A 16,129-nucleotide genomic window follows, 5' to 3' on the forward strand; every position below is an offset into this window, starting at 1 on the left:
GAATTTTTATTCAACTTGTTCAACAGCTTTAATATCTCTTCCTCGTATACCAAAGTTTCTAAATCCAGTGAAGATGTAGCAGTGAACTCAGTATTGCATATACCAGGCTGATAGCTTTTAGCTAAATGGGCACTCATTTGTTGAACAACCACTTCATCTGTTGCCATCCTAGAATTCTTGTGGGTTGTTTTTAATTTGCAAGCCAGTTTCGTTTTGTACTCAGACTTAGATTTCTGTACAACAGTTGTGACTCTTCTAGCCTGCTGCTTATAATTTTCATAATGGACATCATCCTTATCTACATGGTATTTCTTCCACATCATCCTTTTCTTACAAATCTCTTGCCCAATAACATTACACATCAATTTGACTCCTGCCCTATTTATTCTTGGAATCATTCTGATATTGCATCATTTAAGTATTTTTTAAATGCTTCCCATGCACTGTTGATATTCTTCCCATCCGACAATTGATATCATGTTGAAAGTCTATTTTTCACTTGGTTAGACTATAATAAATTTAGTTTAATCCTTTATCCAAGTGAGAGCAAACAAAGTTTGCACACCTGAAAATATCTTCAGGACTGAATATGGTGTTGTACTATCTTACCTTGGTAAGTAGTACAACACCAGGCAACTCGTAGCAAAGGTGGAGCAAGCTACCAACACTCCTATCCCAGTATCTCCCATAATCCAAAACACATCTCCTTGTGGATATGTATAATGTTATGCATTAAGGGATTGGCAACTACCCAGACTAGTTTTGACCTTTATTGAGGTTTCTTCAGTGGGAGCCAGGCCCAGAGTTGGAGATACCAGGCAGAAGCAATAGCAAGGTCATCTTTACCTATAGGAGTTGCCAAAAGGTTTGCCACCTTTTCTTTTTATTAAATTACTCTGGATTTAGAGAAAGATGTTGAAAGTTTATTTTTCACTTGGTTAGACTATAATAAATTTAGTTTAATCCTTTATCCAAGTGAGACCATATTCAGTCCTGAAAATATCTTCAGGACTGAATATGGTGTTGTACTATCTTACCTGGGTAAGTAGTACAACACCAGGCAACTCGTAGCAAAGGTGGAGCAAGCTAATTAAATTAAATCACAAAACTCTAACCTCACTGCTTTGACAGTACATAACTCGATCAAGGCTGAAAATAAAAAGTACAGTGCCATCATGCCAAATAAAAATTATCAGGCACTGTCAGTTCCACAAACAACAAAAAAGATCGAACAAACTGGCCAAGGCTGATAAGTGACCTGTAACACCTCATCAAGCACATCAGAATTAATAGTGGCTGAGAACAACCTCCAAGGCACTTCTTTGTCTGGCCTGATGTGACCTAACCTTCAGTCAGTGGGAACAAAGCTATCAACTTCATCAACAACTCAAAAAAAAAAAAAAAAAAAAAAAAAAAAAAACTAAGTGGTGAAAAAGAATGGATCATCAATTAGAAAAGAGGAGTACCAGCGCAGAAATCAAATGCAACCATCTTGGTAAACCAGAGTATAAGTAGTGCATAGTGAAAGCTTGTGACTGATGCAGCCAACAAAATTCCTCAGAGCTTTCCAAATCCATTTCACAAATCTACTTGATCTCAGTTCCAACTTCAACAGTGTCCACTTTCATCCCAGTCTGCAAACTTTCACCTGATTTTCCTGACAGAATTTCAAATTTCAGCCTATATAAGTAGCATAACAAAGACTCAATAATGAGAACCTGTCAATCACATGTGAATAAAATAGATTATTATGGTCCAGACTCATCGGAAGTACTAATAACATTTTTACATGTATGTTATATATATTTTTAAAAAAATGTAAGCGGAAGGTTGTTTGAAGAACCATTTCCCATAAATTTGGGTGATATAGCAAGGTTTCACCTTATCCATCTTGCATTCTCTTCTCTGACCTTCATCTCTCATGCTAGTATTCTTACCATTTGCAAGCAATTTCAGCCTCATTCCAACCCCCCCCCCCCCCCCGTGTTTCACATCCTTCCTTCAAGCAGCAGCCCTCGCCAGTTGACTTACACTGAATCCATGTAAACAGAATCACACTCGTACAATTCCATCCTTCTCTCGAATGCATTCCACACATTAACAAACTCTACTTTCCCCCCTTTCTCCTTACACAACTCTGCCAATCCATTCGTGATTTTTGCTCATCATTGTCATACACTAAAACCTTTCCAACCATGCTCCTATCTTTCATCCTTTTCAATAATCCTTGATATTCATCCTCTCATTCTCTTTTTATCAAACAAATCATTTGTACCCACAATCACCACTCGCTCTCTTTTGCTTGTTTACTTTTTCTACCCAAAGTATCAGTCATTCTGTTCATCCTCTCTCCTGGAAAAACAGACCTTGTATGCCATTGCATCCCCCCCCTTTAATAATGGAATCTCCATACATTGCCACTCTTGAGTCATTGGTCTCTTGTTTTCTTCTACTTTCTTTCATTCTATTCTTTTTCGCCTTTTCATTCATATCCACCAAACAATCTCACTGTGGATATATAATTCATCTCATTTCTCATCCTTATCAACTCATTATTCAAATCTGGCATTCCTTTCACTCTGCATTCATTTACTCTCTTGCATTCCAGCAGTTACACTCCCTTTCATCTCCACAGTCATAATTGCTTTTGATCCATCATTTGTATTCTCTTTCATCTTGGAATCATTCATGCTTTTGCTGTCATAATTGCATTCTCAACACTTATTTTCTCACTCATCCTTATTACTTAATACTACCAGCAGCCTTATGCTATTCACTGTTTTCCATCCTTATCCTTTCTCTAACTCTTCATTCCCTACTCTTATTTATATCTCACAGTTCAACATATTGCACTTTCTGCAGAACTATACCTTCTCACTTCTCTTGTCCAGTCTCTCCACATTTCTCTAAACACACACACACACATACACACACACACACACACACACACCACATTTATGACAATAAACTTCTTGAAAAATCTGTGCTGTTAATCACATTTGATTTTTGCACTGTATGACATAAATTCTTTTGTTCTCATTCATTGCAAGCTACAAATTATACAAAAAATGTAAACAACCCACTGAGCTTCACAAACACTATGCATTCAGACTAAACTATCAAAAAGAAACAAAATTGTACTGAAATGCAAACAATATCACCAATTATTATTTAAAATGATACATTTTTACTTAAGCTGTTCTACAACACTCTCCTGCAGTTATTCTCTTTTGGCCACTCAAATGTCATCATAAAATTTCACAAAGCAACGTTGACCACTGGTGAGTGCTGTAAAGAGAAAAAAAAATACTAACATCAACCAGGAATTATGAATTTTTTTTTTTTAAGTCCATATATGCTATGTTTTATTTTTCTTGTTAGTCCAAATGAATACAGGTAATCCTCGCATAATGCGGATGTTAGGTTCCACAGAAATGCCGCATTATATAAATCACGCTATGCGAGACTCAGATCACAGAAAAAATAGGGTTATGTTCTGAAATTTTTTTTTTTAATTATATAAACAACAATGACATATCCAACAAAAAATATTTTTATTTAATTCAGGTAATTCACGTAAGCTAAGAAAACATAAACTATGAAACAAAATACATAGTATAAACTTATAAAAATGCAAATTGTATGTAAACTTCATTGCCCGTAATGCATAAATGTTTTAGGCAAAATAAAATAAAATGCATATTTAATCATCATCACTGTCTTCAGATGATGGTTGGGAAAATATGGTTTCGGAGAAAGAAATGAACGAGGGTGAAAAATTGTTAGAATTTGCTGTGGACCACGAGATGATGATCTGTAACACAAGATTCCAACAAAAGGAGTGTAGAAAATGGACGTGGCGATCAAATGATGGGAAAACCAAAAACATGATTGATATGATTATGATTAAAAGAAGATGGATAACATCAGTACAGCAATGTCGAACTTTTCAAGAAGCGGATATAGACTCGGACCATAGTTTAGTGATTGCAAACATCAAGATGAAATTGAAAAAGAAATGTAAACCCCAACATCAGAATAGAAGAGATACAGCACGAATAAGTGAAGCAGAAATAGGAAGAAGGTACAGAACAGTGTTAGCAGAGAAACTTAAAAGTGTGGAGAAAGAAAAAAACTCGAATTTAAGAGTGAAAAGAGTAATGAAAGCAATAGAAAATGCAGTTGAAGAAACACTACCAGAAGAAGAGAAGATCAAGAAGAAATGGATTACACAAGAAACACTGAAGTTAGTACAGAAGAAAAGAATGTTGAAGATAAGAAGGGATACATCAGAACAAATAGAAGAGCAATATAGAAGAAAGTGTAATGAGGTGAAAAAAGCAGTCAGAATGGATAAAATGAAATGGTTAGAAGCCCAATGCAACAATATAGAACAGTACTATGGAGAGCATACAACAAGGGAGGTATACAAAATGATCAGAACCATTAATAGAAAGTGGCAACCAAAACAGACCACAATTAAAGATGAAAAGGGCAAAGTATTGATGAATAAAGAAAAAATTGTACAGCAGTGGACAAGATACTGTAGTGAGTTATATGAAGAAAAACTAGATTCTGAGCATTGGGGAACTCACTGAAGAATTGAAGCAGATATCACCACCAGGTAATGAGCATGATATGGACATTTTAAGAGGAGAGGTAGAAAAAGCAATAGGATGGCTAAAACACAACAAGAGTCCTGGTAACGATAACATTACTGGAGAAATGATTAAATATAGTGGTGAAAGTATGGTTACAGAAATGCACCAACTATGCAATATGGTATGGAAAGAAGGGAAAATGCCAGAGGAGTCGGTGAAATCAATATTAGTAACATTATACAAGAAAGGAAATAAGCTAGAATGTAAAAATTATAGAACAATTGCCTTGATAAGTCACCTTGGTAAAGTGATGATGATCATATTGACAGAAATATTGAGAACACAATTGGAAGCATACCTTGCAGACGAGCAAGCAGGATTTAGGAAGGATAGAACTACAATTCAACAGATTTTGACAATGAGGTTAATAGCAGAGAAAGCTAGGAGGAAAAACAAAAACATATATACTTGCTTTGTTGACTTTCAGAAAGCATTTGACAGTATTGACCAGAAAGTGACATTAGCAGTTCTGGAATCCTATGGAATTGATAAAAAACTAATAGCTATATTAAAAGATGTTTACTAGAATGCAGTTGCAGCAGTTAGAATAGGTGATGATTTGGGGAAATGGTTTAAAACAAGCAGAGGTACTAGACAGGAAGACCCAATATCACCAAGCATTTTCATCGCACATTTAGAAACAGCAATGGATAAAATGAAAGAAGATGCCAAAAGAATATCTGTACACGGAATGAGAATTAACAATCTGAGATTTGCAGATGACATTGTTATTATTGAAGAAGACGAAAGAGAACTACAAAAAACACTGAAACTGTTAAATGAGGAAGGGAAGAGATTTGGACTTGTTATGAACTTTGAAAAAACAAAGATAATGGTATTTGGTGAGAAGAACATGAAACAAAAGATACAAGTGGATGGAATTGATATAGAAAATGTAGAACAATTCACATATTTGGGAAGTAAACTGACATATGCCTTGGACTGTAAAATAGAAATAAAGATCAGGATTACAAAGGGAAGAACAAATCTGAAGGCCATGGATAACATCTGGAAAAGTAAAGTGATCAGTCTGCAAACAAAACTAAGAGTATTGGAAACATGGATCTTCAGCGGTGTACTGTACGGATCTGAAACGTGGGTAATAAATAAGGAATCAAGAAAAAGAATTTTGTCATTTGAAAGAACTTATTACAGGAAGATTCTAAGAATAGGATGGGTACAGAAAATCACCAGTGAAGAGCTCTATCAGAAGATACAACCAAAACAGAATCTAATGCAGAAGATTATAAAACAGAAGCTGCAATTATTTGGACACATCTGTAGAATATAATATAATAAATTTAGTTTAATCCTTTATCCAAGTGTGAGCAAACAGTTTGCACCTGAAAGCATCTTCAGGACTGGGGTAAGGTGGTGCAACACCAGGCCGACTCCTTGCAAAGGTGGAGCAAGCTACTAACACTACTATCTCAGTATCTCCCATAATGCAAAACACATCTCCTTGTGGATATGTCTAATGTTATGCATTAAGGGAAGGGCCACTACCCAGACTAGTTTGGACCTTTATTGAGGTCTCTTCAGTGGAAGCCAGGCCCAAGTGGAGATACCAGCCAGAAGCATTAGCAAGGTCATCTCTACCTATAGGAGTTGCCAAACGGTGTGCCACCTTTTTAATAAATTACTCTGGATTTAGAGAAAGATGTTGAAAGTTTATTTTTCACTTGGTTAGAATATAATAAATTTAGTTTAATCCTTTATCCAAGTGTGAGCAAACAAAGTTTGTGCCTGAAAGTATCTTCAGGACTGGGGTAAGGTGGTGCAACACCAGGCGGACTCCTTGCAAAGGTGGAGCAAGCTACTAACACTCCTATCTCAGTGTCTCCCATAATGCAAAACACATCTCCTTGCAGATATGTCTAATGTTATGCATTAAGGGAAAGGCCACTACCCAGACTAGTTTCGACCTTTATTGGACCTAGCTCCCACTCCCACTTGGGCCTGGCTCCCACTGAAGAGACCTCAATAAGAGATACTGAGATAGGAGTGTTAGTAGCTTGCTCCACCTTTGCAAGGAGTCGTCCTGGTGTTGCACCACCTTACCCCCAGTCCTGAAGATACTTTCAGGCGCAAACTTTGTTTGCTCACACTTGGATAAAGGATTAAACTAAATTTATTATATTCTAACCAAGTGAAAAATAAACTTTCAACACATCTGTAGAATGAGTGAGGACCGGAAGATAAAGACATTTATGTTTGATATTTTGGATGGTTTAAATAGAAGAGGTAGACCATACAGAGAATGGATAGATGATATAAAAGACTGGTGTGGAATTGGTGTACAAAAACTGCGACACTGTGCACTGGACAAAGAAAGGTGGAAGAAGATAGTGAAACAGGCCTCAAACATCAACGGGCAGTGAGCCCATGATTCGTGATGATGATGATGACTGTCTTCAGAACGAACATTTTGTAATGTTCTTTATTTACAAGTAGCCGGACGTCATCATCACTTGAAATCTTTTGGACATTATTTATATAATTCTCATTGCATGCATCGGCGGGTTTAGTTATCAAGAAGTCAGTAATAAGACCTTGCTTACCACTATGCTGCAATTTTTTATCGAGTTCATAAATTGGAGCTAAACAAATATCCAATTGTCTCGTGAATTTTCCGGAGCGCTCCATTGAGGGATCATTATCCGTAAAATAACCTCCTAACTTTCTTGCCAAGTCCAATCCTTCTGTTAATCTCTTTAAACTGTATTCTTTAATGGATTCATCACAATCAGAATCTTTGGCAGAACTTTCCCCACCATTTGGTTCAATGTCATCTATTAATTGTACCAGTTCCTCCTTATTTAAATCTATTTCCCCATCAATTAATTCACTAATTTTGTTTTCCACCATATTGCAAAATCCCTCTAAGTGGCCATTACTATAAAAATAAAATGCTTACTTAAAAAAGCATTACATATTGTATGTAACTCACCAGAAAATAAAGTGCTCAGTTTGAGCTTAACACACTTGTGATTTTTAATGTGCTTTCCTGGCAGAAAACGAAGACAATTTTCAACAATAAACACTTCATACGGTAAAAAAATTGACGTATATATGCTAAAGAGTATTTCCCCTAATATAAATTCACTGCTTATAACTACATGTGTGATATGGGCAGAACGCAAATTTAACAGAGATAAAATTTGATTTTTAAGTCGTGCAGTGAAAAATATATGAAAAGATAAAGGGTTACTACAATTTGCGGACCATGTTTTTTTTGAAACCGTGTTGTATAAGTATTGCATTGAACAAGGGCTAGTACAATTTGTAGTCTGCGTTATATTGAAACCGCATTGTATAAGTACCGCATTATACGAGGGTTACTTTTATCAGGTTCAGTGTTATCTAGTAAACAATCAAAAATCGTTTACTAGTCTGTGTAAAATTGTTTCAATATTTCAGACTGCTCTGAATAAATTTATTTATATCTCATTTAAAGGCATTAATATTTCCTTATTTTTAGGTGTCTATTATGCAAGAGGATAACCTTCAGGAAAATAATTCAGAAAAAGAGAGAGATTATAGAGAAAAAGCTGAGGTTGACAATGGTAATAATTCCCTACTACATTTTATTTTATATCAGTTCCACCCATAAATGACTGTTAACCTGTTACTCATTTAGTATAGGTGACTAAGTTAGATATTCCAGAAGTCCTGCTCTAGAGACTAAACATGGTGGTTTTTCAATGGTAATCTTACACAAGGAATGGTAATCTTACACCTGGAGATGAACATCACTGACACCCAAAGACATTCCAAAACATTCATTCCATACTGGGATTCGAAACCATAGGCTGCATGTTGAAGAATAAGTATGCTATCCACTCAGCCAGTAAGGTTCATATGCATTCAACTAGTGGTTTCAAATGCACCCTGAAATCGTGTGCATATGAACTAGCATAATGTGAAACTGCAGTTGAAATAGCAAACTTTTTTAATTGCTCATAATTGTCTCATTATTGACACCAGAAGAAAAATGTAATGTGTCATCTGAGTAACCACTTATATCATAAAAATGTTATTCTAATAGTCTAATATTATTCATTATAAATATTTATAAAATAATTGATATAACTGTATTAATGTAGGAAGTTTTTTTTTTTTAACTTGGTTATTAAAGTACATTATACTTGACAACAAGATAATTAAGAGTGGAGATAATGCATCTTTGTCTTACCCCTGATTTTACATTAAACCATCTTCCTATATTTCTTTCAATTCTAACTGTTACAACTTAAATATAGACTGTGTACTGCTTTGTATAAGGTTCCATTTATTCCATATAACTGTAGTGTTTTGAAAAGCTTTTCTGTAGGCGCGTTGTCATATGCCTTTCTTCAGATCTGCAAAACCTAAGTACAAATCCTTGTTATATTTTCATGATTTCTCAACTGTATGTCATGCAGTAAAAATTTGATCTTGATAACCTTTATTTGGCCTGAAACCAGGTTATTCTACTCCAAATTTCTCTTTCACAATTTTTCTTAGCCTCTTTTCATGAATGCTTGCATAAATCTTACCTGGAATTCCACTATAATTCTCACTTTCATCTTTATCCCCCCCCCCCTCCTGATTTATTTTATAGAGGGAAACTATGAGAACTCTGATCATCTGGAATTCAGCCTTCTGACCAGGCCCTCTGAAGTATACAGTCTAGCCACTGCAAAACTTTTATACCTCCATATTTGATCATTTATGGTTGAATATCATCTATTCCAGCTGCCTTTCCACATTTCAAGTTTCTACATGAAGTATTGATATGTTCTCCTGTTTGCATTCCTCTTGAAAATTTTCTATTACTGTTCTGTCGTTGCTTGTTTTGTTTAACAGTCTTTCATCATCATCATCATATTCCTGATATACCCTCAAGGGGTGTACAGAATATCAAAGTGCTACATGAAAAATTTGTGCTTCTGTACTGCAGACAATAATGGCAGTCAAATTCTCATCTCTAGGAAAGTATTAGACAGTTTTCCAAACAGCCAACATTGACCTATAATCTGTAACGTAGGCCTAAATATTTCAATCATAAAAACAGTATTAAAGCCTAGGTGGAACTTTCTCAAAGCTGACTGGGATTCTTTTAAGAAACAGGTTAGGTTGACACTGCAATAAGATTTATAAAGCCCACTGTAAACAATTACAATTACAGCACCAATAATAATGCTAATGCCAAATGAACCATTCCAAGTGGTTTTAGGAGAGATTATATCCCAGGCTGGAATAGTGACAGTGAAAAACTGTATAAAGAATTCTCTACTAATAATAATCCTACAGTAGCTACTGAAGTCTCTTGGCAGGGCTAGAAAAGACAAATGGATTAAAACAATGAACAGTTTTAATTTTACTCATTCCAGTTGAAAAGCTTGGTCCCTGATTAGGAAGCTTGACCCTAATACAAGGACTTCTGGTAAACTGCCCGCCATAGATCCAAAACACATTGCAAAGCATATAGTCTCGATGACTAAATATCCTCAAGATAGAGTAGCTACGAGAGAGTTGAAACAAAAACTAAAAAATCTTAAAACAGATCTTCCACGATCATCACTATCTCAGGCTTTCACTTCCCAGAAACTTACCCAGGCAGTTAACTCGTTGAGGACTGAGAAGGCAGCTGGACTCGATAACACCTACTCCGAATTCATTAAGAACTGTGGACCAAAAACTATTAAATGGCTTACTGCTATGTACAATAATATCCTGGACTCTGGCATACTTCCATCAATTTTTAAAAGATCTAAAATCATTGCTGTCTTAAAACCTGGCAAAGACCCTACAATTGCTTCCAACTACTTTCCTATTGCCTTGTTTTTGAGAAGTTTCACATGCCTGAAACTTGAAACCTGACAGAAGTTGGTCTTGACAACCTTTATAGAGAACGGTTATGAAAAAACAATTGAAAACAATAGCGACATTTGTAGACCTCTCTGCTGCCTATGACATAGTGTGGAGAGAGGGTCTTATCTTAAAATTCTTAGAAACTATCCCATCACCAAAACTAGCCAACCTAATTAATCAAATACTAGCAGACAGATGGATACAAGTATCTATCAATGAATCCAAAAGTAAATTCTTTAAGATTAAAAAAGGCCTACCTCAGGGATCAGTTCTTGCCCCATTGCTCTTTAACATATATTAATGATATCCCACAGACAGCATCACGGAGATTTATGTATGCTGACGATACTGCCATTGCAATTCAACATTCCAAAAAACTGAGAACACCTTAACTGAAGATCTGGCTGTACTTGATAAATACTTTAGACGATGGCGATTACAACCTAACCTGAACAAAACTGAAGTAGCATCCTTTCATTTAAGTAATATCCAGGCCAACTATATCCCAAAAGTTTACTTCAGAAATAAACAGGTGAAATTTAACAATCATCCAAAATACCTAGGAGTTACCCTAGACCAGGCCTTCACAACATACGGTCCACAATGCTATTTATTTTGGCCTATCTGCCTGATTGAATTATTTAATCATATGGGGGAATATGAAATTAAATGATTTTTTCCTAGCATTGAATTAAATTTTTACGAAGACTCTGCTTGTTTACGTTCATGCGATTAATGTCACAATCGTGTTTCTTTCAGCTCGACAATAAATTGCATTCGGAGTTATTCCCACTGTCATATTTAATAACAAATTATTACAATCGCTTCAAGGTTTTGTTAGCGCTAGTGTTGCTGCAGGGAAATTCAAAGTTACATCTCCGTGATAACGACTTGATGTCTACAAACGAGAATGAATCGTATTACACAAAGTTGGTCGTGCCTTTACTGGCTTTGGCAGTGTAGTGGTTGGTTGTAGCTGAAGCAATACATTACATAACTGTTATCATACATTATTGTGAGTTTTTCATCATTAGTTTTTTGTAATTAATATTATCAATTTCGACACAATGAGCTTAAGTAAAAAGCATAAAATTGATTCGGAACATCGAGCTTTTAACCCTGAGTGGACAAACAAATATTTTTTTACGTTGTTTAAGGACAAAATAGTGTGTGCATTATTTGCCAGGAATCTATCACTGTGCCGAAAGAGTACAATCTGAGACGTCATTTTGAATCTAAACATTCCAACCTTGACAAGTTGGATGCAAGTGAAAAGCAAATAAAAGCAGCAAAGTTATTGAAAGTCCTTAGTGGTGAGCAACAAGCCTTTAAAAAAGTGACATCTGCGAATGAAGTTGCCACAAAGATAAGCTTAAAAATATCACAAGAAATAGTTTGTGCTGGCAAATCATTTACTGAGGAAGAGTTGATAAAAAAGTGTCTGATGATTGCCATTTCTGAATTGTGTCCTGATAAGAAAAATAATTTTGAAAATATCAACAACTTGTGAACAAACATTTTTGGTCATGAACTTGAACAAAACCAAACAGCGTTCATCTTTAAGTGATATCAATTTAGAGGCCATATTAAGAACGGCCACTTCAAACATGACACCAAACCTTGATAAAATAGTGGCAACAAAGAAATGAAATGTGTCACATTCTGACATTTCACTGAGAATAAGTGTGATATTCTCAGTGAAATTATTAGTAAACCATGTTTATGTTTAAGTGGTTTTTATTGAGATATTTTGCAGCTATATCTGTTTGTAAATAATTTTGATTATAATTTTAATTGTAACTGTCTAAAAATTTAAATATGTATATTAATTAGTATTTACTGTAGACCTACTAACAAATTTACTTATGCAGTGGCAGCTGCAGTGGACTAGTCTACCATTCTAGGTTCGAAGTGATTGGCCCTTGGTCAGGTGGTCCAAGTTGGGTTTGGCCCTCAAAGACAATCAAGTTGTGCAGGCCTGCCCTAGACAGAAGTTTGACATTTAAATATCATCTAGAAAATATTGCTGTAAAATTAAAAACTCATAATAATATAATGCATAAACTCGCTGGTACTTCTTGGGGTGCTGATGCCAATGCACTGCATACTACCGCACTGTCTTTGGTTTATTCTACAGCAGAGTATTGTGCTCCTGTATGGCTGAACAGCACACATGCTTCTTTAGTCGATGTCCAGCTGACTCAAACTATGAGGATAATCTCTGGAGCTTTAAGATCTGCTACTGGCTCCCAACTCTCAGTAATATAGCGCCTCCCTCACTCTGCAGGACCCAAGCCTTCAGCAAATTATGGACAAAAATAATTGGAAACAGTTCCTTGCCTATCCACCAAGACATTTCCTTCCATACTTCACAAAGACTGAAATCCAGGCACTCTGCCTGGAGGAGTGCAATACAAATAAACGACCAGAACTTCGACCTATGCGAGTCATGGGGAGAGTATTGGTTTCAATGTACCTCCAATCTTCAAATTCCCATTTCAAATTCCACATCTTGTCTGGAGGGCTTCAATCTCCCTAGACATGTCTGGACCACTTTAAATCAAATCAGAACAGGAAATAGGAGATGTAAGCATCTCTTGCATAAATGGAGCTGGTCCCATACTCCAAACTGTGAATGTGAAAGAGGGATCCAGACTATCAATCACATTGTGCTTGAGTGCCCTATCTACTCAATTTCAGGTTCTAAAGAGGACTTTTTTAAACTGACCCCCAGAATCCCTGGAGTGGACCTGGGATTTAAGGATTAAGCTCTGACTCCTGATTCTTAATTTTGATGTTTAATTATTTCAACTAGTGTAACCCTTTTAATATGATTTTTACAATTGTTTTTATGCTGTTTTATGTAATTTGTATGTATTATCCTGACACCTGTACATCATACGCTAAATAAAAATAACATGAAAATTTACATCGTTACTAACTTTCTATCTACAATTTTCCTCCAAGTCTTTCAAAGTAATTATTTCAGTCATAAACGTGGAGAGATGTTTCTGGAATTTGCCACAGATAACAATCTGACGATTTGCAATACCAAATTCCAACAAAAAGATTGTCGTAAATGGACGTGGCGCTCCTTCGATGGCAAACACAGGAATATGATCAACCTGATATTAATAGACCAGAAATGGAGAACCTCAGTTCAACAGTGCAGATCATTCCAAGGAGCTGATATTGATTCGGACCACAGTTTGGTGATTGCGAATATAAGACTAAAACTGAAACAGAAGTACAGAGGAAAGTTCCAAAAAGCTAGAGACATCTCAAAACTAAATGAAAACAGGCTAAGAACAGCATATCAGAACATATTGGAAACTAAGCTTAAGACCGCAAGTGAAAAACAAAATATAAATACAAGAGCAGAACGACTGATTACAGTGCTGAAAAAGCAGTAGAGGAAGTAATTTCTGAAAGAGAAAAGATCAACAAGAAATGGATAACTCAGGAAACCCTAAAATTGGTACAAGAGAAAAGAGAACTGAAACTTAAAAGAGATAATTCGGAGGCAGCAGATGAGTTATACCGTCAAAAATGCAATGAAGTACAGAAAGCAGCAAGATCTGATAAAGCTAAATGGTTGGAGGACCAGTGCAAAGATATTGAACAGTACTGTGGAGAACACAAAACTAGAGAGGTCTACAAACTTATAAGAAATGTCAATAGGAAGTGGCAAACAAGATCAGTAGCAGTCAAAGATGAAAATGGTCAAGTATTGATGGACAAGATATTGCAGCGAACTATATAAAAATCAACTAAATGATACTGCAACAGAAGTAATCAAAGAACTAAAAGCAATCTCTCCACCAGCAGAGATCTTTGAAAATGACATCTTGGAAGAGGTGAATAAGGCTATAAAACATCTCAAGAACAACAAGAGTCCTGGAAATGACAACATAATAGGCAAGATGCTAAAATATGGGGGAGAATCAGTTGTACAAGAAATATATCAGCTATGTAATGAAATATGGAGATCAGGATATGCCCCCGAAGAGTGGAAAAAATCAGTCTTGGTTGTTCTTCATAAGAAAGGCAGTGCTTTAGAATGCACCAATTACAGAATTATTACATTAACGAGTCATCTTGGCAAAGTTCTGATGAAAATACTAATGGAACGCCTGAAGGGGCATATGGAGGCACATCTTCTGGACGAGCAAGCCAGATTTCGACAAGATCGAAGCACAGTGCAACAAATACTCGCACTGAGACTAATAGCAGAGAAAGCTCGAAGAAAGAACAAAATGATATATTGCTGTTTCGTGGACTTCCAAAAAGCATTTGATAATATTGACCAAAATATAACATGGGCTGTCTTGGAATCCTATGGTGTGGACAATAAATTGATCCGCCTGCTGAAAGATATAAACAGCCAAGCACAAGCAAAAATCAGAATAGCAGGTAAGACTGGAGATTGGTTTACCACTAGTCAAGGCACAAGACAAGGGGGACCCAATATCACCAATCATCTTCATCACACATCTGGGAAGAACACTAGATAAGATTAAAGAAGAAGGCGGAGGCATTTCAATAAATGGCATGAGAATAAACTACCTCTGCTTTGCAGATGACATCGTCCTGATTGAAGAAGACGCAGCAAGGCTGGAACAGACATTGCAAACACTATACACAGAAGGAAAAAGATATGGACTAAATGTCAACTTTGAAAAAACTAAAACAATGATATTCGGACAACAGGAGTTACTGAATAGAGTTACGATAGACAGATTTCAACTGGAAAATGTGGAACACTTCACATATCTTGGATGCCACATGACACATGACTTGGACACCAAAAAAGAGATAAAAATTAGAATAGCCAGAGCAACAACTATTTTAAAAGCATGGACAAAATATGGAAGAGCCGAGCTATAAAGATGCAAACTAAACTGCGCATTGTAGAAACCTGTATCTTCAGCAGCATGCTGTATGGATGAGAGGCCTGGGTACTCCTGAGAGAATCTGAAAGGAGGATATTGGCATTTGAGAGGAAGTGCTATAGAAAGATCTTGAGAATAAGCTGGATACAGAAAGTGAACAATGAGGAAATCTACAGATGAATACAACCAAAAGAAAACCTGATCCAGAAAATAATCAAAAGGAAACTACATCTATTTGGCCATATATGTAGAATGAATGATGAGAGAAAACTAAAAACGTTGCTGTTTGGAATAATTGAAGGAAAGAACAAAAGAGGAAGACCAAACAGAGAATGGGGCGATGACATCTTCAAATGGTGCGGAAACTCTATACACAAACTGAGTCATCTTGCACAAAATAGAATGCAATGGAAGAATCATATCAAGATGGCAGCACAGACACCTATGGGCATTGGACCCATGGTTGTTGATGATGATGATGATTCCAGTCATTTAGGATATCGTTATCCTTTGCTTTCATGTCACTTTTATCCTCTTTGATTCCTTTTACACTATTCTTTTCTTCATTTCTAAGCTTTTTCGATAGCCTCTAGAACTTTTTGCCACTTTCCTGATATTCGCCTTCTGTATTCTTACTGATGTCTTCCCATGACTTTTAATATGCTTTCTTCTTTTCCTTAACTGCTTCTTTAACATCTTGTGTCTATCCTTGCAGACATC

General features: G+C 36.0%; 1 protein-coding gene across 3 annotated transcripts in view; it reads left to right on the forward strand.

Moving 5' to 3' along the window:
• Neurl4 (neuralized E3 ubiquitin protein ligase 4) overlaps positions 1-16,129 on the forward strand; it is a 646,806-nt gene that overhangs the window by 544,676 nt on the left and 86,001 nt on the right. For all 3 annotated transcript variants that reach the window (XM_090397278.1, XM_090397280.1, XM_090397281.1), the window contains one exon: positions 8,143-8,227. In XM_090397278.1, the coding sequence (XP_090253404.1) occupies positions 8,143-8,227 (85 nt within the window). The remainder of the gene's footprint in view (positions 1-8,142; positions 8,228-16,129) is intronic.

The sequence above is a fragment of the Typopeltis vanoorti genome, chromosome 8 (genome assembly GCF_054136105.1).
Source record: "Typopeltis vanoorti isolate ZY-2024b chromosome 8, IOZ_Tvanoo_1.0, whole genome shotgun sequence".
Lineage (NCBI taxonomy): Eukaryota > Metazoa > Arthropoda > Arachnida > Uropygi > Thelyphonidae > Typopeltis > Typopeltis vanoorti.